The 21,675-nt window shown below is 41.4% G+C and overlaps 1 protein-coding gene and 1 long non-coding RNA gene across 2 annotated transcripts; one reads left to right on the top strand and one right to left on the bottom strand.

Moving 5' to 3' along the window:
* The first annotated feature begins 5,618 nt into the window (after positions 1-5,618).
* Positions 5,619-19,329, top strand: LOC114145773 (uncharacterized). The gene is made up of 2 exons (XR_003595765.1): positions 5,619-5,814; positions 19,176-19,329. It is a non-coding gene; the product is annotated as an uncharacterized LOC114145773 (long non-coding RNA).
* On the bottom strand, positions 12,656-14,668 carry LOC114145772 (piggyBac transposable element-derived protein 4-like). Its single transcript, XM_028019331.1, has 2 exons — positions 14,403-14,668; positions 12,656-14,310 (listed from the first exon to the last, which is right to left on the bottom strand). The coding sequence occupies exons 1-2, from the start codon at positions 14,563-14,565 to the stop codon at positions 12,788-12,790; spliced, it is 1,686 nt and encodes a 561-aa protein (XP_027875132.1). The 5' UTR covers positions 14,566-14,668; the 3' UTR covers positions 12,656-12,787.
* Positions 19,330-21,675: the final 2,346 nt, after the last annotated feature.

Raw genomic sequence — 21,675 nt, 5'->3', positions numbered from 1 at the left:
CTGAGTTCATTTTTCCTGTAGAGGGCAGTGTTGAACCATTTTCGTAATGGAGGGAGGGGAAAAAAAACAACCAATGACACTAATGATGTAAAGTCAAATATTTTCAGCCCCACATAATATAAAATATAACAGGGTGATAATATTGTTTTGAAGATGATGCTAGTTGCTCTTCTAAGTGACGTGTGTTTAACGTCTATATTTCAGGCTTGCACAGAAGTTTCCGTCAACAAGTTTGACCCCAATCACCTTTTGATTTATACCAGAGTAAAAATCCTGTGTGATGTTGCCGGCTGGGTTGAAACTGGACAGTAAAAAAAATAAATTCAAGTATGAAATGATTCCAGATGTGCCGCTGTCACATAAACAGCCAGTGTCTCTCCCTCTGCCTCTAGATTCCCCCCCCCCCCCCCCCCCCCCCCCCCCGTCTCTTTCTCTCCAAACTTCTCATGGTTTATTTCACCAGTTTCAGAGACCAGTGTGCACCTGTTTTCTGTGCTTTCTGTATATATGCTTCCAGTCTGTGCACCATATGTGGCCTCCCCGACTCTGGCTGGCCATTTATTTGTCTGGCTGAGACGTGTTGGCCCCACCACATGTGGCTGCAGATAAATAGAGAGGTTCGGGATCTGTAGACACCAGTCTGGTGCAGGATTCTTTGTTTTTTTGAAGGGAATGAACACGTTTGCTGTTCTTTTTGTTTAAAAACGAGCTTTCGACGTTTATGTGCTAACACGTGATTAATCTACAACGTTTACCTCGTCTGTAGCTGCGTTCCCATTTACCATAATTGTGCAATTTAACATTTCGAAAATAAATTCACTTAATGGAACCACACCATTTTTTCGATAGTTTTGGCACTACGATGTTTTTTTTTTTACCGTACCGAAATTGGTTTAGTTTGCAAAACTGCAGTGGAAACACATTTTTCGCATCACACCAGTCACATGATCAACAACAGGATGTTGTCGCTGGTGGAAACCACGAAGAAGACAACAGGAAGTAGTTGGAGGATGATCACGCAGCATATTTTTTTAATGACTTATCACTGAACAAACTCATTTCAATGTGATTTTAATTCCGTTTCTTATTTAATGGAAACATCGCATATGCAAATTGTGTTTTTTCGACATTAGTGGCAAATTGACAAGGTTTTACAGACATTTGCATATAAAGCAGCTCCTGTTGCATAATGCAGATTAATCGTACTACCTATTTTGAGCTAAAAGCGTCAAGTACACCTCGCTGCAGCAAACAGAAAGGGGCAGGGACGGACCACTGTCAGACTCATACCTTATATGGAAACGGGACCATTGCACACCGGAAGTGAAGGGGGCGCTATTTCCTATATAATCTGCAGCCTCCCGTTTTTATTTTCTTTTTAAATCTGCGATATATTTTCACCTTTAGGAAGGATTTTCACTCTCAGCATGTATTTGAACTTCTCTCATTTATTTACTTCAGCGCAGCTCACAGTTTTTAACAAATTGTGTAGCTTTCGGTGTACTTCTAAATCTGCTCCTTAGTCGCATCTTTTCGGGCCTGCTACTGCCTCTAGTGGCGAGGGGGTGGCAACACATCTAATCTAATTACGTTACCAAATCCTCCTTCATCGGGGCATGCCTTGGAGCCCAGGTGTGAAATAATTAGAAATAAATGCTGTAGATGTATAACATTGTGTGCAAGGAATCCATATGGAGGCCAACTTTTAATATTATTGAAATAAATCAGCTTTTTGATTTACTCATTCGAGATGTGGACATTTACAATTATTTAAATCAAGTTCTGAATAACTTTTTTTTTTATATATAGAACAAATGTGAATGTGTTTTATTTTGCCGGTAATTATGATATCCTTCTGGTTTGATGCACCAGTTAGTACTGCACTTTGCTTTTACTTTTTATGTGTATTCTGTCTGTTACAAGTAACTTTTACACACAACAGAGGAGATTGTTTTAAGTTAATAATTCCTTAGCATTGATTTTAAAGAAGCATTAGTTCGACTGGCAGATTATTTCACTTATGGGAAAAATATCTTGTTAAAAGTTTGATCCGTCAGAGGAACTAGTACTTTTTAAAAATTAATATAATAATATAATTATTTACTTTGAAAAGTAAATAATTTTTAAATTACAAATTTTAAAATGAATTTAAATTCATTTTAAAATGAAAATGTCTTACTAACTTGTAGTTAGTAAGACAAAACTAACTACATGAAGTTAGTTTTGTCTTACTTCATGTACTAAAAAACTAGACCAAAACTACTTGGTCAGAGTTTGTGTTTTCGCAGTGCATTTATTACATGTTAACAGATCAAGAAAAGGAAAAAAAAAAAAAGCAATTGGCTGAGTTTTATTTTGGAATATCAGAATGCCACACTTTTCAAACAATTATAATGAAAAACTGTTCAAAAAATTCTTTCTGCTTAAACTTTGCAAATATATTAATTAAAATTCAAACAAAATACGCTGAAGTTTGTGTTTATAAGGCAACAAAAAGGAAAAAAAAACATTTAAAATCAGTGTAAAAGCTGTGGCGTCTCTCAGCTGCTCCTCTGTGACGGGGGCAGCCAGTAAATGCAGGGAACAGTTTTAGTGTTGCCAAACAAATTGTCCAGCAGCCTTGCAGAAGAATCCTCGGCTATTTTAAGAGGAAAAAAAAGACAGAAGCTCAACAAGAATTTATCATCAATCACACCGTATCCAGAAAAAAGGATCTAACATGAGCCGTGGTTCTGACCACCTGTGCTGCCTCGTCGTTTCCTACCGCAGCAGGGATAAATAGCTCAGTCGGTGTAAGATGTTTACAAAACGAAAACTATAGCAGGCTGTCTTAATGTTAAATATGATCATTTCTGATCACTCATTTCTTTATGTGACGAGACTGAAGTGGAAGCTTAGAAGTTATGCTTAGCATAGCATTGGAATAATTTACACGACAAAAACACAAAAATATCACTTCATCAGAATATCCTACCCGTTTAAAATGAAAAGCTATCGCAGATGTTTGCACTAATCCTTTTATGAGAATTAAATATTCAAGAAAGAATTTGATGTAAATTGTACATTTTGTGATTCATATCCTTAAACTGCTGTCCACTTGTTTTGGCGCTGTAACTTTGTTGATGCTTTTTGGCAGAATCTGTGTGACTTTATCCACAACAACATAGAAGCACAATTTATGATATTATGGGAAGATTTCTTACTTGGCCTCACTAAAATCATGCTCAACAATTCTGAGTTTCTCATAAATCCTTTATTGCCACTAGCTAAATATCATATTCATTGTTCCAGGTAGAGAAAGCCATGCCTTGCTGCATTTTACAATGAAGTTAAGTTTTATATCCTGACTATGAAAGACTCTGACAAAAAATAGCTACTAAAACAATTGAAATCTGTACTGCTTTGAGTTGGGAACCGAAGCCCCTTAGCTTTTTCTTGAATATGTTTATCTGTATTTATCTGTATTTGTTTTTCTGGAGGCATAACAAATGTTTCACTCTGTTGTTATACAGTGTATCTGAGAATAAAGTTTAAAAAAAAACATCCCCCCCGCCCACGCAACAGACTTCTTGTGGCCCCTGATGTGAAGCAGTGATGTCACTCATCCTGTCTGTGACATCACTGGTCACTGTCTCTGTATTCCCAGATTCCACAGAAAAATTTATTTGCGGTTTTAGGTTCGACACGAAGAGACAAGTACCATGGCAGAGAAGGATTATTTTTTGGCAAAAGTAAAGACTACTTCACTGGGAGGAAACGTTTTCCTGGTGGAAGGAACAAACAGTTTGGAGAGGAGCTGCATGAAATACGAGCGCGAAAACGAGCAGCTTAAAAACATGGTGGCAATGTTGAGTAAAAAAATCGGGTGTCTCCAACGTAGCCAGAGCAAGAGCGACATTAAAAACTGTCAAACAGTGAATGAGATGCTACGATGTCGCAACGAACATTATGAACAAAAAATCAGACGCCTCAATTCAGATTTGGACGAAGCCAGGAATACGACACAACAATTAAAATCTGACTACGACTCCATGGCGAGAATCAATGTGCTCCAGGAACGGACAAACAGAACTATAAGAGAAAACGCACGGGATTCTCTGAGGAAGATGACAGAAAAGATTGAATTCCTGGAAGCAGAAAATGACCAACTAAACAAGGAGATTGTTGTTTTGAAAATTAAGCTGGACAGAGCCAAATCCAGGATGGAAAAAAAATCAGAGGACGAGATCTTGTTGCTGGAGGAAACGCCAAAGACCACAATATTTCACAGAATCGGGCACACTTTTCTGGACATGTACGAGTCAGGAACGATACAAAACTGGTTGTCATCATGGTTCTTTTAATTTTTAAAGTCTTCTGTGTCCGTTCCAGGAGCACATTGGTTCTCACCATGGCCTGATTCTACCCCGGAAAAGGGTAGAGTGCCTTCTCCGGGTCGGGGGGGGAGGGTGTCCTGCCCCAAGTGGAGGAGTTCAAGTATCTCGGGATCTTGTTCACGAATGAGGGAAGAAGCGAGCGGGAGATCGACAGGTGGATTGGCGCAGCGTCTGCCATTAAGCGGGTGCTGTACCAGTCCGTCGTGGTGAAGAGAGAGCTGAGCCAAAAAGCGAAGCTCTCGATTAACCGGTTGATCTACGTTCCCACCCTCATCTATGGTCATGAGCTTTGGGTCATGACCGAAAGAACGAGATCGTGGATACAAGCGGCCGAAATGTGTTTTCTCCATAGGGTGGCTGGGCTCTCCCTTAGAGATAGGGTGAGAAGCTCAGTCATCCGGGAGGGACTCAGAGTAGAGCCGCTGCTGCTTCACGTTGAGAGGAGCCAGTTGAGGGGCATCTGGTCAGGATGCCTCCTGGACACCTCCCTGGTGAGGTGGCTCGGGTACGTCCTACCGGGAGGAGACCCCAGGGAAGACCCAGGACACGCTGGAGGGACTATGTCTATATGAGGGGCTATAGACAATGACTATGGCCTGGGAATGCCTCGGGATTCCCCCGGGAGAACTGGAACAAGTGGCTGGGGAGAGGGAAGTCTGGGCCTCCCTTCTGAAGCTGCTACCCCCGCGACCCGATCCCGGATAAGCAGAAGAAGATGGATGGATGGATTTGCAGTGAGTAGCTTTGTCCCATGTTTATTAAGATTGCGTCTGCCTCTTCCAAAAAAGGTGAAAGCGCTGCCAATAGATCTAGAGGTTATTGATGAAGGTCACTGAGCTGGCAGAGCAGGTTTTAATCAGCCATTTGTTTATCATGCCCGGCCTGGAGTGTTTTATGTCTGATGGAATTGGACCACTGAGAAATAACTTCATTTTTAACTTTCCCATAGTGTTTAGAAGAATATTAAAGTCCTTTTTCAGAAGTTTCTGCTTTGCCAGATCGTTGGCTCCAACATGCACAACATAAATATTTGGCCGATCAGCGGTTAGAGAGAGAACTTTGCGAGTTAAATCAGATACAGTGTCACCAGGAGAAGAAATCACTCTCATTTTCTTGTGATTGCAAACGTGACTGATTCCATTTACTGCCTCATCTCCAACAATAAGCACTTTTGGGATACCTTTCGTTTAGCTGGTGGTTTACCTGCTTTGTCCTTTGGGGCTTGGGGGTGGATGTGTTGGTGTTGCCTCATTGTTGATGTTTGAAGGCGAGGTTTCACTCAGAGGCTCAGGCTGGAGTGCAGAAAATCTGTTTTTCAGTGGGATTCCCACAGAGTCAGAATGTCTTGAGGCCCGGGCGGGTCGCTCTGTCCTTGGGAGCGGGGTCGGTAGAACCGTTTTGGTTGCAGCTGCTTGTTTGTTTTCTTTTGTTTTAGCAGGTGTTGAGGTTGAAGGTGGGTTTCGGCTCAGAGCCGGCCACGCTGATTCGTCCAGGTGAGGGATTTCTCCCTGTTAGTTGTCTCCACGGATCTGCAGTGTGAGACTTTTGCTTCGGCTTGGCACCCAGAGCGTTCCAGGGTGAGCTGCTTGATGCGAGGCGTACGGCCTCTCCGTTGATTTGAGGAAGAGTTGTCTGATTTCCACAGGTAGCGTTGATCTCAAAGTTCACTTCCAGCAGTTTGATTTTCATTTCTATAGACTGAAGTCGTTGTATAATACTGCTAATGTCCCTTGGGGTTAGCTGGAGGCATTTTGCCCTGGTTCAACTTGGAGATGAAGAAAAGTAAGGTAAAAAAATAAAGGTAAAAGTAAGAAAATCCCCCAGTCCTTAGGTTTGAAGTAATCCAGTTATCATGTCGATAATGTAAATATAACTATAAAAGCTGTCACTTTAAAAAGTAACTCACAGGCAAAGTTATCAGTAAAGACAGGAGAGAGCAGGATAAGCTGTTCCTCCTTCAGCTACCACAGCACAATATGTCAAAATTTAATCGATAGAGTGATTTATGACCTTAATAATTAATTGCTTTTAATTTCTGGTGACTGGATGCCTCTCTCTCTCCCCCTCCTTAAAAAATAATCATTCTTTTGACATCTGTTAATCCCATCTTTGTGACACTTTGTTTTCATAAACTCCTTCTCACCTCTATGATTTTATAAAAAGAATACAATTAAGTATGAAAAACAATAAGTGTTACATTTAATCAATAATAATATATAGTATATATTATACCTAGAGAAATGTAAATAAAATTTTAGTGTTGTAATACCTCTGGTTTTAAACAGATTGTCTTCCTGATACACAGCGTGAAGGGGAGAGGGGTGACCCCTGCCCTGCTCAGCACACCATCTGTGTGTCTGTGTCTGTAGGTGTGTGTGTGTGTGGGGGGGGGGGGGGTTTGGGGGGGTCAGTTGTGAGAGGAAAAAAGCCCTTGTCCTTGCATAAGAGTGAAACATACCTCTAAATCACCAACATCTAAAAAAAAACCCTACAGTTTAACTGGTAGCATGACTAGTCAGTGCTGACTATGAGTTTGTGATTTCCTTCATCCATTCAAAAAACTAAATCTGTAAGAACTAAACTCTTACATACATATAAATTGCATATCATATATTTGATATGCAATTCAAATATATGCTGCATATCAAACACAAATTCAATCAGTGAATCTGTGTTTATTTCTTAAATACCTTTTCTCGCTGAGACTTAGTTACATCTTCTATCACTGGAAATTAAAGGCAATTAATTATTAAGGTCATAAATCACTCCAATGATTAAATTTTGACATAAGGGTGACTCTATAGTCTCTATTGTTCACTTATATATGTTGTTGAAGCCTGATCCTAATGCTGTGAAGCATTATATTTAGTATCTGGGTTAAGGTGTAGATTAAGTTTAGACTGAGGTTAGGAGTAGTTTTGTGTTCTGGTAACGTCAAGGTTTGGGGTTGTCTAATGGTGCGTTCACACCAAACGCGTTACGTCAAAAACGTGCCCAAAGCTTCAAGTTCAATGCGTGTCCATTTTGCTGCGTTCACACCAAACTCCTTTTGAGCGTCAGGCGCGTCTGGTTTACAGTGAAAGTCTATGTGGAGGCTCGACGAAGGCCGTTGCACGTTTTAAATCGTTTGGAGCGTTTGAGGCGTCAAGAGCGTCCAACGGAAAACGGATAGAGCTGACGTGCCCTCGACGCGCCTCCACAGTCTTTTAATGTACACCAGACGCACCAAATGCTAGTTGTCAAGCATTTGGCATCAAGCGTCTGCATTCAAAGTGCACAGGCGTCGACCTTGAAGCATCGGAGGCGTTTTTGATGCAAGTAACGTGTTTGGTGTAAACGTACCATTATGGTGCGTTTACCACGAGGCAATAAACCACTTTAAATATACAAGATTACAGTCCTGTTCCCATTAAGTTACTGGTATGATTTTCATATCTGTATCGACACATTTTGAGCTGAAAAACAGGGCTTGCAAATATCGGCAGGCTAATAATTTGCTGTGCCAAAATAAGCATCCCTGCTAACTCAGACACATAGTAAGGCTTTCTGCATAATCACACCTATTATACAAACTACTGGTATGAGTTTCATATAAATAAGATTATATTTGTGGGAAGTAGACAGGCCATGTATATATCGGCAAGCTAATAATTAGCTTTGCCAAAAAATGCATCCCCCTCTTATCTTGAAGAAGTAAAGAGTTAAGATTGAAATAACCTTTTCTACATAATCACACTTGTTCTATGAGCTGCTGGTATGAGTTTCATATCAATAGGACAATATTTGGGGAAAATATATAGGGTAAGCAGATGTTGGCAGGCAAATAATTTGCTTTGCCAGAAAATGCGTCCCCCTCTTATCTTGAAGAAATAAGGAGTTAAGTGGGATTTCACCTTTTCTACATAATCACACTTGTTCTCTAAACTACTGGTATAAGTTTCATATCAATAGGACAATAGACAGGAGATGCAAATATTGTCAGACTCAGATATTAAAATGCATCTTCTCCTATATTAATAGACTGGACAGTTAAGGGTGATATCAAATGTCCTACATAATGGACCTCTGTTTTCTCATGCTTTAAGTCAGGGGTGTCAAACTCACTTTTTTTAGGGGCCGCATACAGCTTAGTCTGATCTCAAGGGGGCCACACTAGTAAAGTGGATCTGCTACTTCAGATGAGATGTAACCTAGGGGTTTTGAGTTAAGCATTCCCTCGATTTCAATCAGAACGGTGTGCAGCACCTCTTCAGTGACGATTTGGGCTCCAATGATGACTTGAAGAGCAGTCTTTAGCGAGCGAATTTCACGCTCCCAGCAACCTCCAAAGTGCGGGGAACCAGGAGGTTGAAAATGAACTTGATTTGCTGGCAAGCTAGCTGCTCTTTGAGGTCAGGGTGAAGAGCTTGAAATGCTTCCTGCAGCTCACGTTCTCCTCCTCTGAAGTTTGTCCCCTGGTCACAGAGGATCTCCTTGGGTTTCCCATGCCTGGCTACAAAGCGTCTCAGAGCCATTGAGAACGCATCTGTGTCCATACTCGGGATCAAATCAAGGTGCACTGCTCTTGTAGTTAGACATTTAAACAGTATTCCCCACCTTTTCTCATGACTGCGTCGGATCTTGATGGTGTATGGCCCAAAACAATCCACCCCCGTGGAATAAAATGCCGGCTTGAATAGACGCAGTCTGGCTGGAGGGAGATCCGCCATCCGGGGTGGGTTAGGTTGACCTTTCCACCTCTTGCACTCAGCGCAGGATCTCTGATGGCGGCGTACTGCTTCACGTCCACGTAGCACCCAATACCTCCTTCTGATCTCAGCGAACACCCTTTCTGGCCCAGGATGTTGAAGCTTCCTATCATAATCTTGTATGATGAGTTGGGTCAGAGCGTGTCTGGGGTCCAGAACAATAGGGTGAACTTCATCTACAGCCAGGTCAGGATTCCGGCGCAGACGGCCTCCTACTCTGATGAGCCCTGTTTTTTCATCAAACTCAGGTGCAAGTAAAAGAAGACAACTATATTTGGCAATAGGTTTACCGGCCATTAACAGGGTGATTTCCTCCAAGAATGATTCCCTTTGGGCTCGTTGTAGAGCTTCCATCTCAGCAGCAGCATAGGAATCAGCAGTGATAGGGTGGTTGGGGTCAGCCGCCCCGTGATTGTGATGTACGATGGCCTCCAAGTAGCTGTCCCAAGTTTGGTGCTGGCGTGGATCTGGAACACTGGAGCTGGACACAGTTAGACAAACAGCTTGTCGTTTCAGCTCACCTTCAGGATTACTCTGGGGTGGAGGTGATAGGTCAGGCCAGTAACCTGGAGCTAGTTTCAGGAATTCAGGTCCATCGGTCCATCTACTGCCTTTGCAGATGTCTTGGATAGTGAGGCCACGAGTAATATCATCTGCTGGGTTGTCTCTTGAGGGCACATATCTCCACGTGGAAGCTTCCGTCATATCTTGTATTTCTGCCACACGAGTGCCCACAAAAACCTTGTATCTGCAGGAGTCTGAACCCAACCAGGTTAGGACTGTGGCTGAGTCAGACCACAAGGTACAGCTGCGTATGGGAAGAGTTAACTCAGAGCTGACGACTTTGCAGAGCTGAGCACCTGTTAGAGCGGCACACAACTCTAACCGAGGAACAGATTGCTGCTTCTTTGGAGCAACACGAGATCGAGCTGCAAGGAAGGCAACCTCGACTTCTCCTTCTGGACTCTCTGTTCTGAGATAAGCCACTGATCCATATGCCTGTTCAGAGGCATCACAGAATACATGGATATCTCTCATACAGTTGGGCTGGTCTAATCTGTGACTGGTGTAGCACCTACACTGGAAAAAGTGAAGCACAGAGTTGTTCATTCAAGCTAATAACTACCATTGAATACATTGTAAAATAATTGACTTGGTTGTGAAAGTCTATTTTTTTGCATTCTGAGGTGTCAATTTTGATTCAGACTGAATTAATAACACTTCTGAAGGAAAGAAAGCAAATATTTTGGTTCCTCTCAAAACATACTGAAAGGAAATGATGTCATATTTTCAATCTGAGTCACGTGAGAAGAAGTTGGGGAGAAGTGCTTGGAGAGCTTCGTCCGTTTCTGCATGGGGAAGAAAGAATGATTAACGTCCCAGCACGTCATCAAAGAATAAACCTGCGGTAAGTACTAAACTAAACTGATGTAAACGTGTCTTAACAAGCCTACAATTGTATTAATGCAAAAGACTGAGTTAATGTCACCTGGTTAGCAAGCTGAATGTCCCGCCTAAATGTGGGTATCCCAGTAAACGCTTTCTTTTTTCGCCGGGTTAAATGTGGTGTAATTTCTGAACTTACACGTATTTCACGAGAAATATTACTATGTGTACATTGTTTGGTTGTAGCTGGAATTAATCAAGGTAGGCATAATTCGTTACCAATCAATAGCTTCCACCACTCGGCTACACCGTGAATTTGACTAGCTCAACACATGTTAAGCCATGTTAGCAATTAGTTAGTCTAGTGTGTTTATACCACTATGATTGTAAAGTCCCAGTTTGTTAATGGTAGCGAGGCCTGTTGAAAATTAATGGTGTTTTGTGCATGCATTATACTTGTATGGTATGGTAGGTGATGTTTCCCAGTGTTCGCCATGCTGGTTTGTCCAACTGTTAAAACGGTTGCACAGGGTATGCTCTCGGTAAGCGAATCTCCTTGTTAAACCTTAAACTTTTTGTTCGGCTCTACAACTGGTTTTCAGGCATTTTGTTCACGACACTGCCCCATTTCCTGTAGGTTAAGAACTGCATTTTCCGAATGCATTGTGTTTTCAGAGATATGTCATGGCATGCTGGCAGGTATCTTATGAAGTGTGACTTCGCACGCGTGAGCCAGTAAAACTGTTGGGTTGCAACGTTCAGAAAAACCAAATGAATGTGGAGACGAGATTAAGTGGACCAAACGATTTAATTAATTAATTTATTTATTTTATTTCAGTCGAAGTAGTCTGCAAGATCAGTGTGGCAGGCAGAGTGCTTCAAAAAGTGAACATGCCAACTTCAACCAAGCTTACTCTATTAAAGCAAATCTCTAATGAAGGGGACAGGGGGCCAAGTACAGTGTTGCATTTGCCTGCAGTCATTTTTACATTAGGGTGGCTCTGATTGTAAGAGCGCAGTAGTAGCTATAATGATGTTGAATGAATGAATTTCTGTGTATATCTTAGTTCATACAAAACATGCAGCTCAATGTTCTTTACTACCGCTAGACTCAACATTGTATTTAGGTATGTAGATTACCAGACTGTCATTAAAACTAAACAAACTAAGATTTCTGTTCATTGCATTTTCTAAATATTTACTGGTCTGCTTTCCTTTTTTCAGGTTGGATGTGGAAATGCAAAGAATGCAGCGAGCATTTTTCAAGAAGAGCTCTCATCATCTACCTGGGAGAACGTGTTGAGGACCTTATAAAGGAATACATGGTATGTCCAGATATTTTCTGTCACAATGATGATTCAACTTTATTCATCACGGGTTATGCCATTATACAGTATATAGTGATTAATGAGGTGTGCCAGACTGCAGTTGTTCAGTTGCATATTTCGTATATTTTGCCTCAGGTCTCCCAGAAAGATCAAGCCGAGCAGGAGCTGGAGAGGACCATCATGGCAGTCTTCATCTTCAGAGAGAATTCAAGCCCTCTACAGCAGCCCCAAGACGTTGGGATTGTCATTGATGGTGTGGAAGTCCTCAATGAGTTGCCTTCTCTTGCAGCCGGAGTGGCAATGCTCTTTGGACTTTGCTATGCTCTTAACATGGAGTATCCACAGGGTTTCAGGTTCACCTTTGAGGCCCTTCAGAAGATCCTGATGGAGCTTGGTTCCAACAAGATGACTTCCAAGATTCGCAAACTCAGTGGTGAACTCAAAACTGCACAGTAGTGTATATTTGTGTGTGCTTAATCAATTTAAATTTCATGTTATTTCTTTATTTTATTTTATCTACAACTTCAAGTTGTAGATAGTCTCTATTCTCTATGCTGCAAAAGCTAAGTAATTTCCCTGCTTATGTAATATAAAGATGATATATATGTTATATTTAGCTTAGTTTTATTTTAGCAAAAAAGCACAATGAATTATTTTTAATATTTTAAATGGACGATTAGAAATTTTACAGACAGGTACCAGATGTATTTGTGTCTAAGTCAAGAGGTCAAGAGGCTTTTTAGTTTGCAAGAAGCAGGATGGAGAAGAGGATACAGAAGATATACAAAAAAAATATACAAAAGAACAACTGTTATTTGTTTGAATGCTTTTTATTTTTGTCATTAATAACAATTAAAAAAAATACAAGAAATAAAACAATTCCACAATTATTTGCAATAGGCACAGTGGGACAGCAGGGGGCTGCGTGTGTGTGTGTGTGAGTGGCATTTCAGCCCTCATTCTGTGCACTGTCTGCACTGTCGGCACACATCTGGCACTGCCAGTTCATGGGCTTGCTGCATTTGCCACATGCGTATTTGAAGCAGTCAACGCATCTCCTATTTGTACTATTTTTAATGCATCGACGGTTGATTTGGCACTTTGCCCTTTTGCCTGGACTGGGTGTGGCAGGTTGTTGGCAAAGCAGTTGCTCCTTGCACGCCTTCTTCTCACTCACATGAGAGTTAGCCAACTCTTTTGCGAGCTCCACCAGGAAGTCCACCCGTCTCTCCTGCACCACAGTGCATGCCTGATACAGCACATGCGCATTCAGTGCTGCCATGTCAATCATGTTGTAGAACACGGCAACTGGCCACCTCCGTGTTCCTGCACGCACGCTGTACTCCCGCACCATTTTGTCCATCACATCCACACCGCACTTTGCTTTGTTATATTGTTTGATGGTGTTTGGCTTTCTTCTGGTGGTATCCTCAGTCTCAACCACGCTGTGCATGCTGCTGAGAATGTAAACGACCTTCTTCCTTTTGGGCACATACACAGTCAGCGTGGCATCAGAGGTTGAAAACACCTGAGTGGTGAATTCAGTGCGATCCTTCCGTTTAGTGGATTGTGGAATTTCCCTGCGACACTTGTTGACTGTGCCGAGGATGGTGGTTTTCCGGCTACGCAGTCGTTGCGCAAGTGACAGTGATGTGAAGAAATTGTCCGTGGTTACAGTTCTGCCCTTGTCCATGAACGGTTCCATCAGCCTCATCACTACAGTCTCGGACAGTCTCTCCCCGCTGGGACGACTGGGGTCCTTGCCAAGATATGGGAAGACATTGCAGATGTACTTTGATTTCAAGTCGCAAGCCACCCAAAACTTGATGCCAAACTTGTCCGGTTTTGTTGCTATGTATTGAAGGAAACAGCAGCGGGTTTTTGTGGGGAAAAGCTGTTCAACAACAGTTATGTGTCGACCAGGGCTGTAGGATGAGATGCAGTTAGCGGCAAACGATTCCCAAAGATCAGAGATTGCAGCGAATCTGTTGGTCTCCGCTCGCTCACGGCGTGTAAACATGTCATCAAAGCGTAGGTGTCGCATGATGTTTTGGAAGCGGTTTCGGGCCATAGTTGAAATGATCATTGGGTTTCCCAGGTTTGCTGACCAGCTGTCACATAGTGATGGAACCTTGGTCACCCCCCGCAAGATAATGACTGAAATAAATGCCATTAGTTCCGAGAGATCCATGAACCAATCCTGCTGCTCCTGACTTGCATGTTGGGTGGTCCACTGTTGAATGGTACGAAGCATCTCCAGAGTAATAAAACAGAGGAAGCTCTGAAGGCGACTCCGGATGCTTCGACTGGCCTTAGCGCTTGGCTCTCCATCTTTGGCGTACGGCTCAATTGGAGTGAAATGGAGATGTGTCCCCACTTGTTCCTGCCGCCACACTGTACCATCCTTCGTGGTCTCTGTCGGCTCACTCCCCGAACGAGCTCTCTTTTTTGGTAGCGGGAGAGTCTCCTCATCTGCAAGAAAAACAATTTCAAATCAACTTTTTGTTTCTTTCTAAATAACAAAATAGTCAGGAAAATAAAATAGGCAGGTTGAGAAAACTAACCTGAAGAGAGCTCAGAGTCCGAATCCGGTTGAGCGTCTAGGTCTTCTTTGTCTATGACTTCTTCATCTATATCTTCTCCTTCTGAATCCCAAGGCTTGAAATTCTGCATAAGTAATTCCAAAGCCTCTTCAGCATTCATCAGCTTCTGTGTCCTCTTCGCCATCTTGATTCTTGCAAACTAAAAAGCTGAGTGAATGTCCAGATATTTATACTCCACAGCACAAAAGGCAGCATGCAAATTTGCATGTGCAAAGTCTCCCAGATCTGGGAACCACCAGAAGTAGTTATTTTCAAAATATCTATCCTGTTCCAAGGACAATCAGCGTGAAAGTTGATGTAGTGAGTTTGGCTCTCCTCCCCCCTGCTCATCTACAGGGATGCTAATTAGACCATTCAGAGTCGTCAGTTTGGCCACATTTGAATGCTAATAACTCAGTTTGGCCCTCTCTCGGTAGCTCTAGGAAGATACCCAATCTGGCCCCTCTTGGTAGAGATAGGAATTTCTCAAAATCCTGGTAGTCCTAGTGTTAAGGGTAAAACTAAAATACTCTGCTAAATAAACAATATTATTAATATGTAACATCACTTACTTGTATTTCCACGCACACACATCGAGGAGTAACAATAAACGGCAAACAGCAAGTTAAAACAAAATGCGAACATAAACTATATTCCCATTCCACTCTACTCTTTTTTTCTCTCTTTTACGTCTGCATGCTGCAGCTGCTCTAAGCCCCGCCCCTTAAAGGCTCAGCATGGCAGTTTGTTATACAGCCTTTTCCACACTACCTATTTTGAGCTAAAAGCGTCAAGTACACCTCGCAGCAGCAAACAGAAAGGGGCGGGGACGGACCACTGTCAGACTCATGCCTTATATGGAAACGGGACCATTGCACACCGGAAGTGAAGGGGGCGCTATTTCCTATATGATCTGCAGCCTCCCGTTTTTATTTTCTTTTTAAATCTGCGATATATTTTCACCTTTAGGAAGGATTTTCACTCTCAGCATGTATTTGAACTTCTCTCTTTTATTTACTTCAGCGCAGCTCACAGTTTTTAACAAATTGTGTAGCTTTCGGTGTACTTCTAAATCTGCTCCTTAGTCGCATCTTTTCGGGCCTGCTACTGCCTCTAGTGGCGAGGGGGTGGCAACACATCTAATCTAATTACATTACCAAATCCTCCTTCATCGGGGCATGCGGGCCAGGTGTGAAATAATTAGAAATAAATGCTGTAGATGTATAACATTGTGTGCAAGGAATCCATATGGAGGCCAACTTTTAATATTATTGAAATAAATCAGCTTTTTGATTTACTCATTCGAGATGTGGACATTTACAATTATTTAAATCAAGTTCTGAATAACTTTTTTTTTATATAGAACAAATGTGAATGTGTTTTATTTTGCCGGTAATTATGATATCCTTCTGGTTTGATGCACCAGTTAGTACTGCACTTTGCTTTTACTTTTTATGTGTATTCTGTCTGTTACAAGTAACTTTTACACACAACAGAGGAGATTGTTTTAAGTTAATAATTCCTTAGCATTGATTTTAAAGAAGCATTAGTTCGACTGGCAGATTATTTCACTTATGGGAAAAATATCTTGTTAAAAGTTTGATCCGTCAGAGGAACTAGTACTTTTTAAAAATTAATATAATAATATAATTATTTACTTTGAAAAGTAAATAATTTTTAAATTACAAATTTTAAAATGAATTTAAATTCATTTTTAAATGAAAATGTCTTACTAACTTGTAGTTAGTAAGACGAAACTAACTGCATGAAGTTAGTTTTGTCTTACTTCATGTACTAAAAAACTAGACCAAAACTACTTGGTCAGAGTTTGTGTTTTCGCAGTGCATTTATTACATGTTAACAGATCAAGAAAAGAAAAAAAAAAAAAGCAATTGGCTGAGTTTTATTTTGGAATATCAGAATGCCACACTTTTCAAACAATTATAATGAAAAACTGTTCAAAAAATTCTTTCTGCTTAAACTTTGCAAATATATTAATTAAAATTCAAACAAAATACGCTGAAGTTTGTGTTTATAAGGCAACAAAAAGTAAAAAAAAACAACATTTAAAATCAGTGTAAAAGCTGTGGCGTCTCTCAGCTGCTCCTCTGTGAGGGGCAGCCAGTAAATGCAGGGAACAGTTTTAGTGTTGCCAAACAAATCGTCCAGCAGCCTTGCAGAAGAATCCTCGGCTATTTTAAGAGGAAAAAAAAAACAAAACAGAAAAAAAAGACAGAAGTTCAACAAGAATTTATCATCAATCACACCGTATCCAGAAAAAAGGATCTAACATGAGCCGTGGTTCTGACCACCTGTGCTGCCTCGTCATTTCCTACCGCAGCAGGGATAAATGGCTCAGTCGGTGTAAGATGTTTACAAAACGAAAACTATAGCAGGCTGTCTTAATGTTAAATATGATCATTTCTGATCACTCATTTCTTTATGTGACGAGACTGAAGTGGAAGCTTAGAAGTTATGCTTAGCATAGCATTGGAATAATTTACACGACAAAAACACAAAAATATCACTTCATCAGAATATCCTACCCGTTTAAAATGAAAAGCTATCGCAGATGTTTGCACTAATCCTTTTATGAGAATTAAATATTCAAGAAAGAATTTGATGTAAATTGTACATTTTGTGATTCATATCCTTAAACTGCTGTCCACTTGTTTTGGCGCTGTAACTTTGTTGATGCTTTTTGGCAGAATCTGTGTGACTTTATCCACAACAACATAGAAGCACAATTTATGATATTATGGGAAGATTTCTTACTTGGCCTCACTAAAATCATGCTTAACAATTCTGAGTTTTTCATAAATCCTTTATTGCCACTAGCTAAATATCATAGTCATTGTTCCAGGTAGAGAAAGCCATGCCTTGCTGCATTTTACAATGAAGTTAAGTTTTATATCCTGACTATGAAAGACTCTGACAAAAAATAGCTACTAAAATAATTTAAATCTGTACTGCTTTGATTTGGGAACCGAAGCCCCTTAGCTTTTTCTTCAATATGTTTATCTGTATTTATCTGTATTTGTTTTTCTGGAGGCATAACAAATGTTTCACTCTGTCGTTTTACAGTGTATCTGAGAATAAAGTTTAAAAAAAAACATCCCCCCCATCCCCCCGCCCACGCAACAGACTTCTTGTGGCTTTGATGTGAAGCAGTGATGTCACTCATCCTGTCTGTGACATCACTGGTCACTGTCTCTGTATTCCCAGATTCCACAGAAAAATTTATTTGCGGTTTTAGGTTCGACACGAAGAGACAAGTACCATGGCAGAGAAGGATTATTTTTTGGCAAAAGTAAAGACTACTTCACTGGGAGGAAACGTTTTCCTGGTGGAAGGAACAAACAGTTTGGAGAGGAGCTGCATGAAATACGAGCGCGAAAACGAGCAGCTTAAAAACATGGTGGCAATGTTGAGTAAAAAAATCGGGTGTCTCCAACGTAGCCAGAGCAAGAGCGACATTAGAAACTGTCAAACAGTGAATGAGATGCTACGATGTCGCAATGAACATTATGAACAAAAAATCAGACATCTCAATTCAGATTTGGACGAAGCCAGGAATACGACACAACGATTACAAACTGACTACGACTCCATGGTGAGAATCAATGTGCTCCAGGAACGGACAAACAGAAATATAAGAGAAAACGCACGGGATTCTCTGAGGAAGATGACAGAAAAGATTGAATTCCTGGAAGCGGAAAATGACCAACTAAACAAGGAGATTGTTGTTTTGAAAATTAAGCTGGACAGAGCCAAATCCAGGACAGCAAAAAAATCAGAGGACGAGATCTTGTTGCTGGAGGAAACGCCAAAGACCACAATATTTCACAGAATCGGGCACACTTTTCTGGACATGTACGAGTCAGGAACGATAGGGAACTGGTTGTCATCATGGTTCTTTTAATTTTTAAAGTCTTCTGTGTCCGTTCCAGGAGCACATTGGTTCTCACCATGGCCTGATTCTACCCCGGAAAAGGGTAGAGTGCCTTCTCCGGGTCGGGGGGGGAGGGTGTCCTGCCCCAAGTGGAGGAGTTCAAGTATCTCGGGATCTTGTTCACGAATGAGGGAAGAAGCGAGCGGGAGATCGACAGGTGGATTGGCGCAGCGTCTGCCATTAAGCGGGTGCTGTACCAGTCCGTCGTGGTGAAGAGAGAGCTGAGCCAAAAAGCGAAGCTCTCGATTAACCGGTTGATCTACGTTCCCACCCTCATCTATGGTCATGAGCTTTGGGTCATGACCGAAAGAACGAGATCGTGGATACAAGCGGCCGAAATGTGTTTTCTCCATAGGGTGGCTGGGCTCTCCCTTAGAGATAGGGTGAGAAGCTCAGTCATCCGGGAGGGACTCAGAGTAGAGCCGCTGCTGCTTCACGTCGAGAGGAGCCAGTTGAGGGGCATCTGGTCAGGATGCCTCCTGGACACCTCCCTGGTGAGGTGGCTCGGGCACGTCCCACCGGGAGGAGACCCCAGGGAAGACCCAGGACACGCTGGAGGGACTATGTCTATATGAGGGGCTATAAACAATGACTATGGCCTGGGAACGCCTCGGGATTCCCCCGGGAGAGCTGGAACAAGTGGCTGGGGAGAGGGAAGTCTGGGCCTCCCTTCTGAAGCTGCTACCCCCGCGACCCGATCCCGGATAAGCAGAAGAAGATGGATGGATGGATTTGCAGTGAGTAGCTTTGTCCCATGTTTATTAAGATTGCGTCTGCTTGTTTGTTGTCTTTTGGTTTAGCAGGTATTGAGGTTGAAGGTGGGTTTCGGCTCAGAGCCGGCCACGCTGATTCGTCCAGGTGAGGGATTTCTCCCTGTTAGTTGTCTCCACGGATCTGCAGTGTGAGACTTTTGCTTCGGCTTGGCACCCAGAGCGTTCCAGGGTGAGCTGCTTGATGCGAGGCGTACGGCCTCTCCGTTGATTTGAGGAAGAGTTGTCTGATTTCCACAGGTAGCGTTGATCTCAAAGTTCACTTCCAGCAGTTTGATCTTCATTTCTATAGACTGAAGTCGTTGTATAATACTGCTAATGTCCCTTGGGGTTAGCTGGAGGCATTTTGCCCTGGTTCAACTTGGAGATGAAGAAAAGTAAGGTAAAAAAATAAAGGTAAAAGTAAGAAAATCCCCCAGTCCTTAGGTTTGAAGTAATCCAGTTATCATGTCGATAATGTAAATATAACTATAAAAACTGTCACTTTAAAAAGTAACTCACAGGCAAAGTTATCAGTAAAGACAGGAGAGAGCAGGATAAGCTGTTCCTCCTTCAGCTGCCACAGCACAATATGTCAAAACTTAATCGATAGAGTGATTTATGACCTTAATAATTAATTGCTTTTAATTTCTGGTGACTGGATGCCTCTCTCTCTCCCCCTCCTTAAAAAATAATCATTCTTTTGACATCTGTTAATCCCATCTTTGTGACACTTTGTTTTCATAAACTCCTTCTCACCTCTATGATTTTATAAAAAGAATACAATTAAGTATGAAAAACAATAAGTGTTACATTTAATCAATAATAATATATAGTATATATTATACCTAGAGAAATGTAAATAAAATTTTAGTGTTGTAATACCTCTGGTTTTAAACAGATTGTCTTCCTGATACACAGCGTGAAGGGGAGAGGGGTGACCCCTGCCCTGCTCAGCACACCATCTGTGTGTCTGTGTCTGTAGGTGTGTGTGAGTGTGTGTGTGTGTGTGTGGGGGGGTCAGTTGTGAGAGGAAAAAAGCCCTTGTCCTTGCATAAGAGTGAAACATACCTCTAAATCACCAACATCTAAAAAAAACCCTACAGTTTAACTGGTAGCATGACTAGTCAGTGCTGACTATGAGTTTGTGATTTCCTTCATCCATTCAAAAAACTAAATCTGTAAGAACTAAACTCTTACATACATATAAATTGCATATCATATATTTGATATGCAATTCAAATATATGCTGCATAACAAACACAAATTCAATCAGTGAATCTGTGTTTATTTCTTAAATACCTTTTCTCGCTGAGACTTAGTTACATCTTCTATCACTGGAAATTAAAGGCAATTAATTATTAAGGTCATAAATCACTCCAATGATTAAATTTTGACATAAGGGTGACTCTATAGTCTCTATTGTTCACTTATATATGTTGTTGAAGTATGATCCTAATGCTGTGAAGCATTATATTTAGTATCTGGGTTAAGGTGTAGATTAAGTTTAGACTGAGGTTAGGAGTAGTTTTGTGTTCTGGTAACGTCAAGGTTTGGGGTTGTCTAATGGTGCGTTCACACCAAACACGTTACGTCAAAAACGTGCCCAAAGCTTCAAGTTCAACGCGTGTCCATTTTGCTGCGTTCACACCAAACTCCTTTTGAGCGTCAGGCGCGTCTGGTTTACAGTGAAAGTCTATGTGGAGGCTCGACGAAGGCCGTTGCACGTTTTAAATCGTTTGGAGCGTTTGAGGCGTCAAGAGCGTCCAACGGAAAACGGATAGAGCTGACGTGCCCTCGACGCGCCTCCACAGTCTTTTAATGTACACCAGACGCACCAAATGCTAGTTGTCAAGCATTTGGCATCAAGCGTCTGCATTCAAAGTGCACAGGCGTCGACCTTGAAGCATCGGAGGCGTTTTTGATGCAAGTAACGTGTTTGGTGTAAACGCACCATTATGGTGCGTTTACCACGAGGCAATAAACCACTTTAAATATACAAGATTACAGTCCTGTTCCCACTAAGTTACTGGTATGATTTTCATATCTGTATCGACACATTTTGAGCTGAAAAACAGGGCTTGCAAATATCGGCAGGCTAATAATTTGCTGTACCAAAATAAGCATCCCTGCTAACTCAGACACATAGTAAGGCTTTCTGCATAATCACACCTATTATACAAACTACTGGTATGAGTTTCATATAAATAAGATTATATTTGTGGGAAGTAGACAGGCCATGTATATATCGGCAAGCTAATAATTAGCTTTGCCAAAAAATGCATCCCCCTCTTATCTTGAAGAAATAAGGAGTTAAGTGGGATTTCACCTTTTCTACATAATCACACTTGTTCTCTAAACTACTGGTATAAGTTTCATATCAATAGGACAATAGACAGGAGATGCAGATATTGTCAGACTCAGACATTAAAATGCATCTTCTCCTATATTAATAGACTGGACAGTTAAGGGTGATATCAAATGTCCTACATAATGGACCTCTGTTTTCTCATGCTTTAAGTCAGGGGTGTCAAACTCACTTTTTTTAGGGGCC

This window comes from Xiphophorus couchianus, chromosome 6, assembly GCF_001444195.1.
Source record: "Xiphophorus couchianus chromosome 6, X_couchianus-1.0, whole genome shotgun sequence".
Taxonomy (NCBI): Eukaryota; Metazoa; Chordata; class Actinopteri; order Cyprinodontiformes; family Poeciliidae; genus Xiphophorus; species Xiphophorus couchianus.
The sequence above is the reverse complement of the archived record's forward strand: the minus strand, read 5'-3'. Positions and strand labels throughout refer to the sequence as shown.